At 39.1% G+C, this 16,782-nt stretch overlaps 1 protein-coding gene across 1 annotated transcript in view; it reads left to right on the top strand.

The window, feature by feature from the left end:
* Positions 1 to 16,782, top strand: part of kiaa0825 (KIAA0825 ortholog) — a 163,868-nt gene that overhangs the window by 73,685 nt on the left and 73,401 nt on the right. The window contains exons 18-19 of the mRNA XM_056238189.1: positions 692 to 841; positions 2,136 to 2,230. Of these exons, the coding sequence (XP_056094164.1) occupies positions 692 to 841; positions 2,136 to 2,230 (245 nt within the window). The remainder of the gene's footprint in view (positions 1 to 691; positions 842 to 2,135; positions 2,231 to 16,782) is intronic.

Here is a 16,782-nt window from a genome sequence, read left to right on the forward strand (position 1 = left end):
CAATTAGGTGGCTGTTACCCTGAGGCAGACAGTGTGACCTGAAGCTGAGGGGAACGCCTGTGCAGAGACACAACTGCATCCAGATGTTGCTGCGGGCCCTCTCGTAACAGCCTTGACCTGATTGAAAAAAGAAAATAGATTGGAGAATAACAACTTAAACAACAGAAATAACAGAAATTAAAGGAAAAGATTCATGAATTAGTCAAAGTCTTTCTCTACACTTAAACTACAGCTCTATACCCAATGCCCCTTTGCTCTACTTAACAATAAGAACACATCTTGGGAAATTAGTGCAACTCTCACTTAAGTCTAATCTTGAGGACAATTCTTTGTGTCACATCTATACATATCTTTGTCCTCTTCCAATGTCCTGTTTTCAAATCCTATTCCTAGATAGACTGATTAATTTCTACCATTGTCGGCCAATTACTTGGGGAATAGAGAGAAAAGGAAATGTCCATTATGTCCAAAATTGGGTATGTAATAATTGTTGAAATGTACTAATTTGTCCAAAATGTGTTTAAGAATTCTGTAGAGACTCACTGTTAATTTGACCACTTTAATAGTGATTAGTTTTGCTTAGTGCCGTCTAATAATAAGATGTGTCCAGGTTCCTGTTCGTTTCTCTAGTCTGGACTGGAGTGCATTGATGATGAGCCTTTACGTTGTCTTTCTTCATTTTATTTTTTAGGATTTACTGAGGACCGTCCTATCGCCTCATTCAAAGAGAGATGCACTTCTGGACTCCCCTTTGGGGCCTGTCGTGTTCTCCTCTGAAGCGAGCGACTGTACATCCCAGTTTAACCCCTTCACCGAGTGCAATTCGAACAAGTTCGATCAGGTTGGTTCTTTGTTATTATTCATATTTAAGTCGCTCAGCCTTCAACTCGAGGTGCTTGCGAACACTTGTTGTTTACATAACGATTTACAGCAGTTCATTAATGGCGTGAACTACTTCTCTTCTTCTACTCTTTCACGCTCGAGCGAGTGTAACTTTCCGTCAAGGCCATCAGGCAAGGTGAATATAAGAGAGAGACTGAGAGACTTTAAACTGCTTCTCTAGAATGAACTCGACAATTCTCCATAGGTCGCTCTGTCCCTAAGCTATATTTTAGTGTGAAGGGAAGACACAAAGCAAAACATTAAAAAAGGTTAACCAAAAGAGCAGAGGATTTGAAAACACTTGAAAGGTGAACTCTTCAAGTGTGACGTGGCTTTGAACAAGGGGTGGGGAAAAAAGCATCCCCTGCGTGTTGAAGACGGTGTAGGTTGAAGGTTTAATTACAAGAGCCATGGTCCTCTTTTGGCTTTCTCTTAAAGGTAGGATAAAGTTTTCTCTGCTCATGTCATGAGACTTTTTGTAACGTCTTTGAAGCCGGAAAGTCTTGCAACCTTCTTTTTTGAGGGGAACTTTTTCCTTTCATTATCTTATTTGGCACCGAGTTTTATGTCGGTTAAAATGCGAGTTCTTTTCCTTTCGTTCAGCACTAGCTGCTGCACTCTTAATCCCTTTTGTTTTCTCCTTATCGCTCGCGCTCGCATTGCTTTGCATAAAACACCTTATTAAGGGGATGATTAAAAAGCCTCCTCGCCTTCAGGTGGCTGCGCTGTTTGTCAAATCAAATGGAGGCAGAAAAAAAACAAATGCCGATCCATCAATCAGCCGGTCGGAGAATAGGAGGGGCTGGCACGCTCCTGTCCTTTTGTCAATAAAAACAAAACAAAAAAACATCTCGGCTTCAAGTTAAGAGTGACGTTCTGGCTATCAAAGCAATCGGATTTCGTTTGGCTCCCTAACAAAGGGACGGTCCACTTTGGGTGAGGGAAACCTTGGGCTGCTTGCCACGAACAACGGCGAGAAGAATAACGGCGAGAAGAATAACGACTCCTCTTGCAAAATTGATTTATCTTTTTATAAATGATGGTACATCCCTCCCCAAATGGATTTATAAATTAATTGCTGTCTTATTGGAATAAAAACCTTCTTGTGCAGACATGATAGATAGATCGTGTTGGGGCGGCCTTGTTCGGGACCCCCTCCTCTTTGGTTAGTCCAGCCCAGCTGGAGCAGTAATTTACTGATCATATTAACTCTGATTAATAACGAACAATACTCGCTGCTCATTTATCAACAGGCTGCTATGGGTGAGAGGGAGTGGGATTGGGCCCAACTGCTGCCAGCCTATCAGAGCACGAGTCAGGTGACCTTCACGACGCTGCTCGCTAACAGGTAATGGCTGCTGCTCTCGCTTGCGCACAGTCGCCCCCTCCTTTCGCTTACACACTGTTGAAGTGCTGCCTGTCATGTCCCACCGTGTACTGCCGTAATGAATGTGAATATTGTGTGGAGAGGATAGAGGGATCCTGCGACCGTTTGAATGTGCGCGCTTGTCTGTGTGTGTCAGCTTCTACAAGCATTATGGTTGGCCTGCGAATACCTCATCTGACCTACGTTTTTAACGTATAGATGCTCCCGTCTCTCTCTATGTGAGTTCTCGGTTTCTTTCAAGATTTTAATTCCCAGCATGCAGCCCTCAGAGTTTAGTAAAGAAAGTGCTTTTCCACTGAGAGCTTGCTAAAGAGAAAAGTATATCTGAGCTCACTGTACGGAGAAAATGAAGCGTCTGCGTTTTTTGGAATTGAGTGGAAATCACAATCTGACGTGTCAGACTGTGTCAGAAGATAATTTTGAGGTTACTGAGGGATTAGTTTAAGGAGCTTTTTACATGACACCGGTTTCAACTAAAAACGTAAAACTTTCGTCCGTTTATTTACACGACAACGGCGTTTTGTGTGCCTGAAAACGCAAACTTTTGAAAACGGGTTTTCAAAGTGCAAGTTTTTGAAAACAGTCTCAGTGTAAACAACAAAAAAACGCGAATCTGTGAAAATGATGACGTCTTGCACATGCGTATTACGTGTTCAATCTATAGTGTTCCCTCGCCATCTAATGGCCTGGCAGGAGAATACAGGGGTTTTAGTCGTTTTTCGCAGATCCGTGTGAATGGGGATCGGTTTGACAATGGTGTCGTCTGTACGCGGAAAACTCAAAGGAAAAACTTCTCTGTTTTAAGCATATCGATGATGTGTAACAAACCCTAAACGTGATACAAGTATGCCGGTTTAAAGGGATATTTCAAACCAGAGCCAGAGTTTGATCCATTTGCTCCAAATGATCAGTGAGTTTAGTGTTAGGGTGTATTCACACCTGCCTTGTTTGGTTCGATTGAATCGAACTCTAGTTCGTTTCCCCCTTTGGTGCGGACCTTTTGGGCAGGTGTGAATACAGCAATCGAACTCGGGTGCGGACCAAACAACCGAACCGAGACCCAGCTGAAGAGGTGGTCTCGGTACGGTTCCAAACGAACTCTGGTACGGTTCGTTTACGGTGTGAACATGAACCGACCCAATTGCAAGAAAGCGCTGCGCCTTTGAGTTAAAAGGCTTCCGTAGTCGGAGATTTTGGCATAATGGTTTGTGTTATTGTTGTTTAAGTGTGAAAGAGAATTCCATTCCGGCGCGCTTTCTGGCCACACGATACTGTTGCGCGTCTTTCTGCGCGTCGTGTGTGTGCATCATTGGAATGGAATGAATGAATGAATGAGTGTGTCACCAGGACATTCACATACAGAGCGTTCTCTTTAGTCTAATCGCGCATAGATGCAAAAAAAGCTTTTGCAGTTCATATAATGTAACGATAGTTACAATACAAGGATGATGCTGCGTTAAACTGGACAAACTTAATCGCAAGCGTTAACATTGACAGCACTTGTTATCAGTATATACAATAAGAATCTCATTATTTGAATGTGTGAACATAGCCCCTCTCTATTAATTGAAAACTTTATACCTTATCCGTCTTCTGCGCAGTTTCTTCATATTGCGTTTGTACAGAATAACACAAAATTAGTAAAATAACAAATATTGCAGTACGAAATATCTCCATGCTGAGCCTTTTTTGCACTTCCTGATTTCCCTACTTGAGAATCCTTGTCCAATGAATGGACGACCTTAGCACACGTGTGGTTTTGTTTACAAATGTTGGTTCACTTGCAAAAAGAGCAGTGTGAAAGCGAACCGTACCAAAAAAAATTAAATAAAAAATTATTTGGTCCGGACCAAAGCAAGTGAACTATCGGACTTTCCTGGTGTGAATACACCCTTAGTTTGACAGCTTGACAAAAGAAACTACAGTAAAGTAAAACAAGATTTTTTTCAACCGATCAAATATCAAATCTTAAACAATATTTTTAGTCTGTTCTTTTTTCAGGAAAGCGTGGAAGAATGTACATTTATTTTAGGTCCTATTTCTGGTCAATAGTTCTTTAAAGATTTTCACTGTTTTAATCACGTTTATGTTCTTTTACTCAAATGGTTCTGACAAGTTCTGATGGGGTGCCAAGTTTAGGTTACACTTTATTTTAAGGTGTCCATGTTACAGTGTAATTATACATTTAAGTACTGAGTAATATTATTTAACAACATGTACTTACTAGGGTTAGGGTTAGGATTAGGGGTAAGGCTTGTTTTAGTTACATGTAAATATGCATGATTTACTGTTATTACTATAAGAAGTACGTGTAACTTGTAACAAGGACACTGTGAAATAAAGTGTTACCCAAGTTTTATTTTTATGAGTATTTTTTTTAAAACTCAATGAGGTTGTAAAAACTACATAAGCATAATTACTGCTTAAAGGTATACTAATTATTGAAACACTTAATAATTATTTAAAAAAGGTTTAGTTAAATGAAGATTGTGTTGTGTGAACAGGGTGTTGTTTGACTAATTTTGTCTTAAATAGTATATACTTACAACTTAATGTCTATCACATCTTTTAAAGGAATTAAAGAAAAGTGGCACTTGAATTGGATCAAATTAAGATTTTTTTGATAGGGAATTGTGTCAAATCTGGGAAACAGTGTCAACGCCCTACACAGTAGTTTCCACGTGGTATTGCAGCAGGTCAGTGGAACAAGAACCTATTTCTGCGTATCTGGCAAATCACCTGCCCAGTCCAACTTGGAGAGCGTCCAGATGTTAGTGTTTCCTTCACAGTGGGGTGGAACCTCTGAGAGCATCTTTCTATGTTCAGTATCTCAATGATGGAGCACCTGCCCTCATGGCCGAGCAGAAGTTCAGAAGAGGGATGAAAGAAAGTAAGGTGAAGGACAGAAGGTCCTTAAGGGGAAGAAGCTTAGAGGGTTAGAGATTCATTCTGTATAGTTTTGTTTGTGAAATCAGGGTCCATAAACCATTAACTTCCTTATCAGTCACTGAGTTCCGGTTGTGGTCACCTAATCTCGTGTTTCTAAGCCCACTTGACATAGGTAAGGTTTTGAGAAATTGCTTCATAAAAACAATAGAAGTCTTTAAATTCGGGAAGTAGCGATAGTCTTTTCTTCCCTATTGTGACATATATCCAAGTGAAACGGCTTCTCGAATGAAAAAAGTAGGAAACTCATCAGAGAAGAGAAGAGATGTTGCTGCAAGACGGAGGGGAAGTTAATTTGAGTAAAGATTATGAGGATAGGTCCCACTTTATATTAAGTGGCTTTAAGTACTATGTACTTACATTGAAATTAATAATTTGATACAATGGACTTATTGTGTACATACATGTTTTTACATTGTACTTACACAGTATCTGTGTAGTTACATTTGTAATTACACAGTTGACCCTTCCCTTACACCGTATACCTACCCATACATACCACCACACCTGTCCCTAACCTTACCCGTATCACATCTCAATAGCAGCAAAAGTGTTTTACAATACGACATGAACACAATAAGTACATTGTACTTATTTTTCGATGCAAGTACATAGTACTTAAAGCCACTTAATATAAAGTGGGACCAAAAAATAGAATTGTCAATTTTGAATTCATGTCACTTTATTGTCCTCATTCATATAGCTGTGTGTGTGTGCATGCGCCCTTTAAAAAAAAGCTGTACTGCCATTCACCGTTGTAGTGCCAGACACTTGTGGATTATCCATGAACAGTGGCGGTTCTAGAGGGAGGCCAGGGGGGGCCAGTGCCCCTGTGACAAAAAGCTTGGCCCCCCTTGTGGCCCCCCTAAATGTGGAGTTTGAAATAATTTGTACAAAACTTTTTTTTGCTATCGTTGTTATCGTTGTATGCGTATTATTTTTTATTATTCTATCTTTGTGGATTTGCATTTTTTAACGTGACAATTCGCATCACATTCCCGGGAATCGCGGCAGAATAACGCCTGTCTCCTGCACGCGAGAGAGGAGAGAAGGAGAAAGTTGGTAAATGTCAGTTCAGTTGTAAGTTCATTCTTTATGTGCGAATGGGGTGTGTGATGTGTAGCCTATTGTCTATTATGATATTGTAATCATTGTTTTAACTATGTAGGCACTGTGAGGTGCCATCGCATTTGTCTATCGTCCTTTCACTGCTGTGTGCAGTTCATAGGTAGGCTATGTCCCCAAATTAGTTTTTGTCTTATATTTATATCATATTATGTTCTTATATTAGAATATCACATCAGCAAGAGTGCAGTTTTCCCATGCACAATTGCAACTGTGATATTTATGTTATACAACAGTTAAATTAACAATAAGTTAACATTGGGAGAACTTTTTAGACACAATATTGTCAATATTGTTTGTTTTCCCTTTATTTCGCCGACTAGAATTTCATAATGAAACCGTAGCAGAGTCTCAATGCAACACAGCGATGATTTTGACTAGTCTGAAATCCGCGTTTTGAACGAATCACTTGCTTCTTTCCCGAATGAATCAGCCGTTTGAACAAATCGGTTGAATGAATGAATCCCTCTTACAGGGACTTGCCGCCGCCTACTGGCGGTTTTAGTTTCATATTTAAAGTATCCTTTAATTAAAACGTTAAAATTAGAAATCATTTCATATTTAAATATTGATTTAAAAAAAATCTCATAGCTTTATTTATGCTATTGTAAATGGAGTGTAAATATATTAATGCCACTTCTGTGTCACCTCTGCACTGCAAAGATGGATTTTGATTGAATTAATTAATTTGACTGGTAGCAGTGGTACTGTATAATTATTGTATAATTAAGTATTATTGTATAAATAAGTATAATTATTGTTTAATTTGAATGTTAGTATTTGACATAAAAGGTGATGCATAACTCTAAATAAGTTTAGAAAAAATGTCCATATATAGGTGAAAATGCCCCTGGAAATCAATTTAAGGTGGCAAATATTGCCCCTTAATTAAAAAAATTATTTCTGTCACTGCTGTGAACTGACCATATAATATGAAAAATATGAATATCTTCGTGAGTCAGCTGTCAACAACAGGCCTAAACCAGCCATGGCACCAGCACAAAAACACAATCAGTAAAATATCATCTAATTATTATCAACAAAACGTTGAAAATATTGAAATATATTTTTGTCAATATTGCACACCCCTAATGTACGGTATTGATTTTGATTTCTTTAGGTCTTAAAAAGCCTTAAATTTGACTTTAAAAAGTGTGCAGGAACCCTGTAAACGGTTAGACGTAGTTACCTAGAAAGTCAGTTATTTTCAGTAAATGAATTAATAAGCTTCTTGGTCCCCATTGCTTTTGCTCTATAGTTCTCAAAATGAAGAGAAAGAAGGACATCATGTCTATTACAGTTACTGTGACTAATACTGAATATGTAATGCAAATGTAAAAATATAATGGAAATGCAAATACATTGTTGAATGATTATAAACACGGTATTTTGCCTGTTAATGCCTGCAGTAGTGCAGAAAATGATAGGACAACAATAAGGTCTAAATGTAACTGGCCCCTCTAACAGTACAACTGGCCCCAGCTTGGCCCCCCCAGTTGAAATGGGCTAGAACCGCCACTGTCCATGAATGAGTAAATTTAATGGGAAACCTGGTCAGAGAGAGAGAGATAAAAAAATAATAATAATAAAAATAGAATGAGGCAGAGAGAAAATTGAAGAGTTTGGTTCCAAAACGCGATAAACGCCATTTTGAAAAAAAATTAGTTACTGCAAAAATCAGTATTGTATCTGGTTGGTATTGAAAAGTCAATGTTTAATTTTAAGTAAAATGCGATATCCGCCGTGTTATTCCGTCATGTTTTCTCCCTTTCTTTCCAAACCGCGACAAACGCCAGTCTCCCTTCTCTGCAGAATGCGATACAACCAATCACAACGCACCATTCCACGCAATGTAAACAGTAACGGAAGCGCTTTAAATACACCCGGCTTCCTAGTTTTCTTATCGATTTTGTACTTTTCGATCAACAAACAAACAAAAAAATGAATAATTTTGAGGCATTGATGAACCTGTGGTTGTTTCTGCGGTGGGTAAGAAACGTAAGGCATCGAAATCGAATCATTTACGTGAGGAGATTAAGAAGATGAGGCACTCGGGAGGAGGAAAAATGTTTTCAATCTTCTTTACAGTTCTTAATAAAAAATATTATACTAATAAACTTACGTTGTTGTGTATTTTCAACAGTTTCAATATGAAAAAAAAACTTTTATATTGATTCAATGGATTAATTGCATTTTGATTTTTTTTTTTAAATGGATTTATTGCATTTTGGGGGAAAAAATAATCCGTTTTTATAATAAATCTTTGAAAATCAAAACCTGGATTTTAATTTTTTTTGTTATTATGACCTACAAATGCTATGTGAAAGTTTGAAACAGAAAATAGTGGTTTTCATCTTTCCACTTTCTTGGTAAAGAAAACACATTTTTACTCAAATTAATCTAAATGGATTTATTGCGTTTTGGAACCAAACTCAACACAAGGTCTAATGCATGGGGAAAAAAGCAGTAATAGGTCATGGAGTAAATGTTAGACACTAGAGACCCTCTCTGGAGACTGAGAATGTATGTAGGTCTTCTATATGCAGAAACTATGTGATCTTGCTGTCTATTGAATACGGTGAGAGCTCTGAGCTGTTTTCATCTGAACATATTAATCTCTCTAACTTCTCTTTTTTTCAGTCATTTTTTAATGATGTCAGGTTATGAGAGGAATATTTTTAAAAATGAATACCATTCTATTTAACTTTCAGTTCATCAAACTATCTTGCCAAAAATATATCAGTTTCCACAATAATTAAGCTGCACAACTGTTTTCAACATATAAGAAATGTTTCTTGAGCAGCAAATAATAGAATGATTTCTGAAGGATAACTGAAGACTGGAGTAATGATGCTGAAAATTCAGCTTTACCATCACAGGATTACAATGTTTTAAAATTATTATTATTATTTAAATATATCCAAATAGAAAACAGCTATTTTGAATTGTAATTATATTTCAGAATATTACTGTTTTTTTTTTTTTATTCAAATACACTGATAATCTTCACCCCAACAGTGGCTCTTGAAACAAACATGATTGATGACTTAAATTCCGTTTTGTTCCTCAAATAGATCTATCATAAAATTTGGCATGTAGTGCATATGGGTTATTTTTATTTAATTATATATTTTAAAAGACCCTTTTTTGGAGCTTGACAGCCCATTGGTCACTTTGGTATGGAAAACCAAAACCAAAACATTTGTGTGTCCTACTAAAAAAATTAAATAATAATAATAACATCATACAGGTTTGGACTGACATTCACAGTATATAATAACCTAGAAAGTTTGGGTGAACTATCTATTTAAACATTAGTACATATTTCTGTGGCTCTATGAGGAGTACATTCATCTGGCTGCATATGAATGAGACGTGTGCCATAATGCGGTCTCAACTCCGTCCCCCCGTTCCCCCTCTCAGAGTGTGTGTGTGTGAGAGAGAGAGGGAGAGGGAGAAGATTTACACAGGTGTGGGTGTCCTTTATTGTCACCTGTCATTTGGCTGTCCGTGCCAGCAGTGTCATAAATCATTCTCAAATGGAGCTTTTCAGCAGAAAGTGACTGATTAATGTTCCCGTTCTTCCTCAGACTAGCACCTGACACCCAGAGAGACAGCTACAGCAAACTTCTAGACATGACCCACACAAACTTTTTTGCCAGAGTTACAGTGCTTGGTGACAGGAAGGCTTTACAATAACAGTATAGGTTCAATGATCTGTGTTAACATTCACATTCAGATTTGCCTTCTCGGTTTAAGTTTTATACTTATGCTGTGTTGCGCATGATACTCCTATTTGATACAAATCTGGCTTCCCTCCATGTTGCATTCTGTAATCTGGCAATACTAGCATTTGTTTTGCGATTTACTATCTCTGCACACACTCTTTTTTTAATGGTTTTGAAAGAAATCTCATGCTCACCAAGGCTGCATTTGTTTGATCAAACATGATCAAAACTTTACAAAACCTGTTGTATGCAATATTTTGTGTCTTCTTTAGTGATTTTAAAAGCACTAAAGCAACTACTAAGGTGTCACTCATAAGAAAAAAACAATCCAAGGCACTCGAGTATTAGTTTTTAGAAAAAAATATTGAAAGCCTTTATTTCATGGATTAGATTTTAAAAACAGGTGACAAGCAACGGCACACCTATGCGTTGCGGCCAACAAGCCTTCATCAGGGTGCGAGTAACAAACACTATCAGAGTTCTTTTAAAGGGATAGTTCACTTTGAATTTTTTTTTTAATATGTTTTAGCTTACCTCAAGGGCATCCAAGATGTAGGTGTCTTTGTTTCCGCAGTAGTTTCAATTTTGATATTTTTAGGTCAAACCGTTCTTGTCTGTCAGTCATATAATGCAGGTCTATGGTCACCACCTCAAAGAGCATGCACAGAGAAGTCCAAATTAAACATGATTTAATGACTCGTAAATGTAAGTACACATTGATGGCCTAAGACACGAAACGAGCGGTTTGTGTGAGAAAACGAACAGTATTTATATCGTTTTTACCTCTTGTAACGCACAGACCGAAGCGCCCGCGCCCTCAGATCACTTGGACGTGGCTGTGGTTACAAGAGGTAAAAACGATATAAATACTGTTCGTTTTCTCACACAAACCGCTCGTTTCGTGTCTTAGGCCATCAATGTGTACTTACATTTACGAGTCATTAAATCATGTTTAATTTGGACTTCTCTGTGCATGCTCTTTGAGGTGGTGACCATAGACCTGCATTATATGACTGACAGACAAGAACGGTTTGACCTAAAAATATCAAAATTGAAACTACTGCGGAAACAAAGACACCTACATCTTGGATGCCCTTGGATGCCCCCCCCCCCAAAAAAACAAAAAAACAACAGCGCTTTGATCATAAACCTAAGCATATAAATATCATTCTGATGAGACTCATTATTTGGAGATATAGTGTGGCAACTGATATTTATATGCATTTTATGTAAGTTGTCTGCTAGTGTTATAAAATTAGTTTACATTACAAGCTATCAGAATTTCATCTTAATGTTTGGCCATATACATTTCAGCAACTGTACTAAATTTTCAGTTTTTGCTTCTAAATAAAATTGAGTTGTTTTTTCCTCCTTGGTTGTGAGCTCCATAATCTCCTATATCATAGTGTATGAGCCATAAAAACAAATTTTTATTTTATTTTTTTATTTTGTCTAAAGGTTCAATAAACTGTTCCATAAAAAAAACGTTTTTTGATCAATTTAATGCATCGCTTGCTGAATATATATATATATTACATTTTCTATTTTACTGACCCAACAAACAAACTTCCTTTCTTTCACCTGGGTCATCTTTCATAAGTGAGCTCTACGGTTACACATTTTCCTCCAATGGCTTTTTCTTATAATATATTGTGCCTTAGTTTGACACGCTTTCAGTGTTACAAAATACCACGGGACACGCTTAACAAGCACCTTCTAAACAAATGTAATGCTCTTGGTAAATGCTAAAACTTTTGGAATCGCAGTCACAAACAATGCTAAAATATGTCTTCTCCTTTCTTTTCTGTGCAATTGCTTGTTGCATTGAAAGACATGAATTTTGACTATGTAGTACGTTGGCTTGCTCAACTTATACAGCCTTGCACTGTCATTCCTCTATCATCCGGAACAATAGTGAAGTATCTGTTGAGAAAGATGGCAGTTGATGCAGGGAGTGGAGTGCTTTAAATTGCAGTGATAGGCACCGCCGTTCACATTGGGCAAATGCCATCTGTTCCCAATGATAGCCATATGGTTAGCTTTCTTTCCCAGGGTATAAAATACAAACAAATGTGTCAGAATGCAAGGACTTTTTCCACAGACGTGCAGAGACTCGGCTAGAGGCAGCATCGCAATGTGCTGGGAAGTAATTGATATCGCCACCGTTGTGTTATGAGTTTGTTGTTGCTGCTTTTTTGGGTAAGGGAATCTGTCATGGCTGAGGAAAGGGACTTTTTCAATGTGTTACTGGAAAAAGCAAACACTTCCTTGTCAACCCATCATTTTACTGACTTTTTATGGGCAAGTTTTTTTTGCTAGGGGCCCTTTAAGTTTTACAAACAAGTTCCCTCCATCATGTTCTATGACGGATGGACGGACAGACTGACTGACTGACTGACTGTGGGAAAGCTGTGTCTCTCCATCATCTTGCCTTTGTTTTGGTGGCTAGTGCTGGAAATTAGCAGACACAATGAGGTTTTGTTTAGCATGAGGCAGGCGTAGAGCTCCTGGTTTGTTCTTTGCATGTGTGTGTTCATGTATGTGTGTGTGTGTGTGTGTTGGTGGGTGAATCACTGAAGCCTGGGAGAAGGCCGTGGCCCCACCTCACATGGCAGAGAAGAGCTGAAAGGCTCATTAATCAAACTCCGAGTCACAGATGTGATGGCTTCCACACAAACTGCCAGCAGACTGTGAAAGTCACATCCAACAGAGTCAACTGTCAAGCAGCTAGGCCACCATTTCCACCCGACCTAGCTCATTCCTCATTTCTTTTCTCTAAAATCCTCTTCCATCCATTAATTATTTCCTTCCTCCCTGTCTCGCACCTCTCGTAATGATCAGTTAGAGTCTTGGTTTAATACTAAAGTTTAGGTTGAACGCCATTATGTTCACAATCAGAATTAAGTTCACGTTCGTTCATTCATTCTCAGATGCCCAAATCTATATGTCTACATTTTAATTATGCTATGTATTATGACATTTCCCTGGGCTCAACGCTAAGGATTTTTTTCAGTCCGTCATAGAACATGATGGATGGGACTTGTTTGTGAAACTTAAAGGGCTCCTAGCGAAAAAAATAAATAAAAAGTCTCTAAAATGATGGGTTGACATGGAAGTGTTACTCGCCGCGCCAATATTTTTACTGGTCCCACCGACAAAATAAATAAAAATAAATAAATATGCCACTAAAATTTTAGATACTGGAGACATTTCTGTAGCGCTTAATCCAAGGAAGATGAAGCAAATAGCCTATAACACAAGGTTTACAACACAACTCAAAACTAGACAGCCAACATGCGAGACAGCGTTTGAAACATGAACAATACCGGACAAATGAAGAGTGCTCAAGAAAGAACTTAAATACACTGTGATGATAACACAATAACGAACAGCTGTGATGGTAATCAGTGTCCATAGAAAGTAATGAGTGGCGGGAAACAAAGACAAAAAAAACCCCACAAGTGACTAATGTAAACAAACTAAAAGTCCAACTTAACTGAACATAATGGTGACAGAATGCTATGGAGCGAATTATGTGCCATAACTAAACAAACAAATCCAGCATTTTGCAAACAAACTCGATCTGCTTTCCAAAGGAAAACTCGACTCGCAAACAAACTCGATCTGCTGTGCAAAGGAAAACTCGACTCGCAAAGTAACAGAAAGCAATTTGCAAAAACAAAGGTCAATTTGAGTGAATATGCAGTGGAATAACCAATATTGTGTTTTACAAATATTAATAAATGATCCTAGATAATAGGCTATTTCACAAATAAATACAAACCATCCTACAAATTGCATGTAACCTTTGAACAAATACCAAATCTACTGCATACAAATGCATATCTGTCTGTTACGATTGTGAGATCTCTCGGCTCGATTTTCTTACAAATGTGTCCAGGCAGATTTTCTCACAAATGCAGTTGAGTAACTTCCTCTTCTAAAACAGTAGATTGCGCTAAAATAGGGGATTAATTTAGCGCTAGTCTCCAGGGAGAAGCACTGATTTGAAACGCGCTTGCCTTTGCCTACAGCTGAGGAAAAAGTTTCTGTCTTACTTTATTTATAATAAACATCTTGAGGTTTTCTTTTGCAAGGGTTAGGGTCAGATCGAGTTTGTTTGCGAGTCGAGTTTTCCTTTGCAAAGCAGATCGAGTTTGTTTGCAAAATGCTGGATTTGTTTGTTTAATTATGGCACATAATTTGATCCATAGAATGCCCCCTATCGTGATAACGATGACAAGGGAGGCGGCTTTGGACGAGGACAAAGAGGTGGTCAAGAGATGAAAAGAGGAGGCGGCGGAGGGCTGGTGAGGGTTGGCGGCAACGGAGGAGTGGCAACCTCCGAACGACGACGAGGTCCCGGCGGTGAAGATGGAAATGGCCCGATGGCACAGACCAAGAGCTCTCCAGTGCAGACAGCCACGGCGGTGTCAAGGGAGGGAGGAGCCAAGATGGTGTTGTGGTGGCTAAAGCGGAGCCGACAGGTCGACGGGCCGAGATGGTGCGAAGGGAACAGAGGCCGGAGGGGGAGCCGCTTGGATCCAATCGCATTGGCACCGCTGGTGGTTGCACGACTTGCAGCTCAACGTCACTGCAGGGACGACGCAGGGCTGCAAACATCCGACAGCGGAGGGGCTGGAGAACTGAACTTTGCGTGATGTTGAATGATGGTGCAGATAATAATTCTGCACTGAAGTCGATCAACCGGTCCTCTGTCTCTGTTCCCTCAGCCGCTGGTGTCGTGGGCTCACACCCCTGGTCAGGCTCACTCATCGCTGCGGTTGGTCCCTCAACGTCTGCGGGGGGCTCACACGATCTCTCCGCTGTCGAAGGTGATAAATCCGGCTCAGGGTCTGGCACTGTCCTCTCCAGACACCTGATGATGGATTCCTTTCAGTTTTGTCAAGTGGTCTCTGGGAGGTCAACAGGATGATGGTAATGTTCCCCGATCCAGAACAGTGATTTCAGGGTCTCGTCGTCATAAGGGTAGTTGACGGCGAGACGGCAAAACTCCTCCGTAAAAATGAAAAAGACTCGGCTCTCTGTGTGCGTGCTCAGAAAAAAAGCGAGCGAGAACTGAATTGAGTTTTTGCATCTTCTTGCGCTTGAAACTGAATGATTAAAAATCGCTTCAATGTTTAAATTGAGAAGACTTAAAAACACGTGCAAATGATAAACTTTCGTGACGGCGCTGCACTGGCCTGGTTTGGCAAGTTACAACTCCATCAACTGTCCCGTCTTTCACGCTGGTCCTGGGCCATCGGACAGTCCTTATTGTCGAGCTCTGTGTCTTGTTGTTTAGTTATTTTGTTGTTTTTGTTGTGCCTAAAAGTATGACACAACTTGCTGAACATGCTAATTAGCTATCATCTAGACTACCAAATGTTTTGGTTTTAGTTTTTATTGGTTTGGTTTAGTTTAGAGAAAACGAACATGCCGAGCAGATAGCTAATTAGCTACTACACTACATTTGACTTCTTATATCGATCATTAGCTACCATCTAAACTACCTATTGTTTGTTTTGTTTTGGTTTATTTGATTTAGTTTCTATTGGTTTGGTTTGGAGGAAATTAACTTTCATAGCAGATAGCTAGTTAGCTACCCTCGAAACTGGCAATTGTTTGGTTTTGTTTGAATTTGCCGATCAAACAGGTAATTATTTACTGACTAAACTTTCCAAAGTCGTGCTGAAATGGCTGAAACAGGCGCTATTTATAATGTTATTCCAGCTTTGCAGGGCTCTTTTTTTTTGCCCGTCAGTTTTCCTTTCACAGCATCCTTGATTATGCCACACTCTTTAACTCAATTTAATCCGTTCTCTCACTTCCAGTCCTCTGTTTCTTAGCGAAGAACCATTATCTCTCATAATCTATGATCCTAATCTACAGCCGTCACAACCAGCTCAATCACACCCAGCGCAGAGCTTTAATCAGACACCCACTGCCATCTCCACATTGTGATTGACAAAGCCACCCTGCCAGCCTGAGAGGTGGAAAATAATAATAAAATAAATAAACTGTGTGGTCCCTGGATGGAAGAGGGCCAGTGACAGGCTTCCACGCTGGGGGCCCGGTGTCACTGCACTGGCAGTCTCATCACACTGCCACCAGAACCCAGCCATTTGCATCCAGGCCAGGGACAGATAATTAGAAGGATTCCTGCCTGTCAGCATTAATCTGGGCAGCGGTGAAACGCCCTGACAAGGAAATGGAGATGGAGAGCTTTTGCAGGAGCGGTTGGCAAAGGAGAGTGTGGTTCAGTAGAGGCAATCATAGCTCCTTACAAATAAGAGTGATAATATTAGTGGCCTATAACGGTAATTCATTTGGAGTGCACTGAATGCTGATATGTAACGCCTGCATTTAATATACCTCGCTTGTTATAGATGTCTAAGAAGATGAGTATTTCAAGCTTAATTTACTTCAATTTGCTGTTACCCAGTCTTATATTGTAAAAATGCAATGCAAAATACAAAAAAAGTATTGTAAAAGTAGCGTTTAGTCAAGCTTGTATGTCACAACCAGTCTATTTTTGTCAGTGCACAGGCACGTTGAAATGCTAGCTGTGTCATTTTTTTTTTTTTAACAATCTCACCACAAGGGAACTTTCATTGTTAATTGCTTTGAAAAGTTTGAAATGTGTCGTCTGTTGGAAGGATATATTAAACTAAAATGATCTTCCATCACTATGGATTATCCTCATATATATTT

Source organism: Rhinichthys klamathensis, unplaced genomic scaffold (assembly GCF_029890125.1).
Source record: "Rhinichthys klamathensis goyatoka isolate OS25496 unplaced genomic scaffold, OSU_Roscu_1.1 h1tg000019l_1, whole genome shotgun sequence".
NCBI classification, from domain to species: domain Eukaryota; kingdom Metazoa; phylum Chordata; class Actinopteri; order Cypriniformes; family Leuciscidae; genus Rhinichthys; species Rhinichthys klamathensis.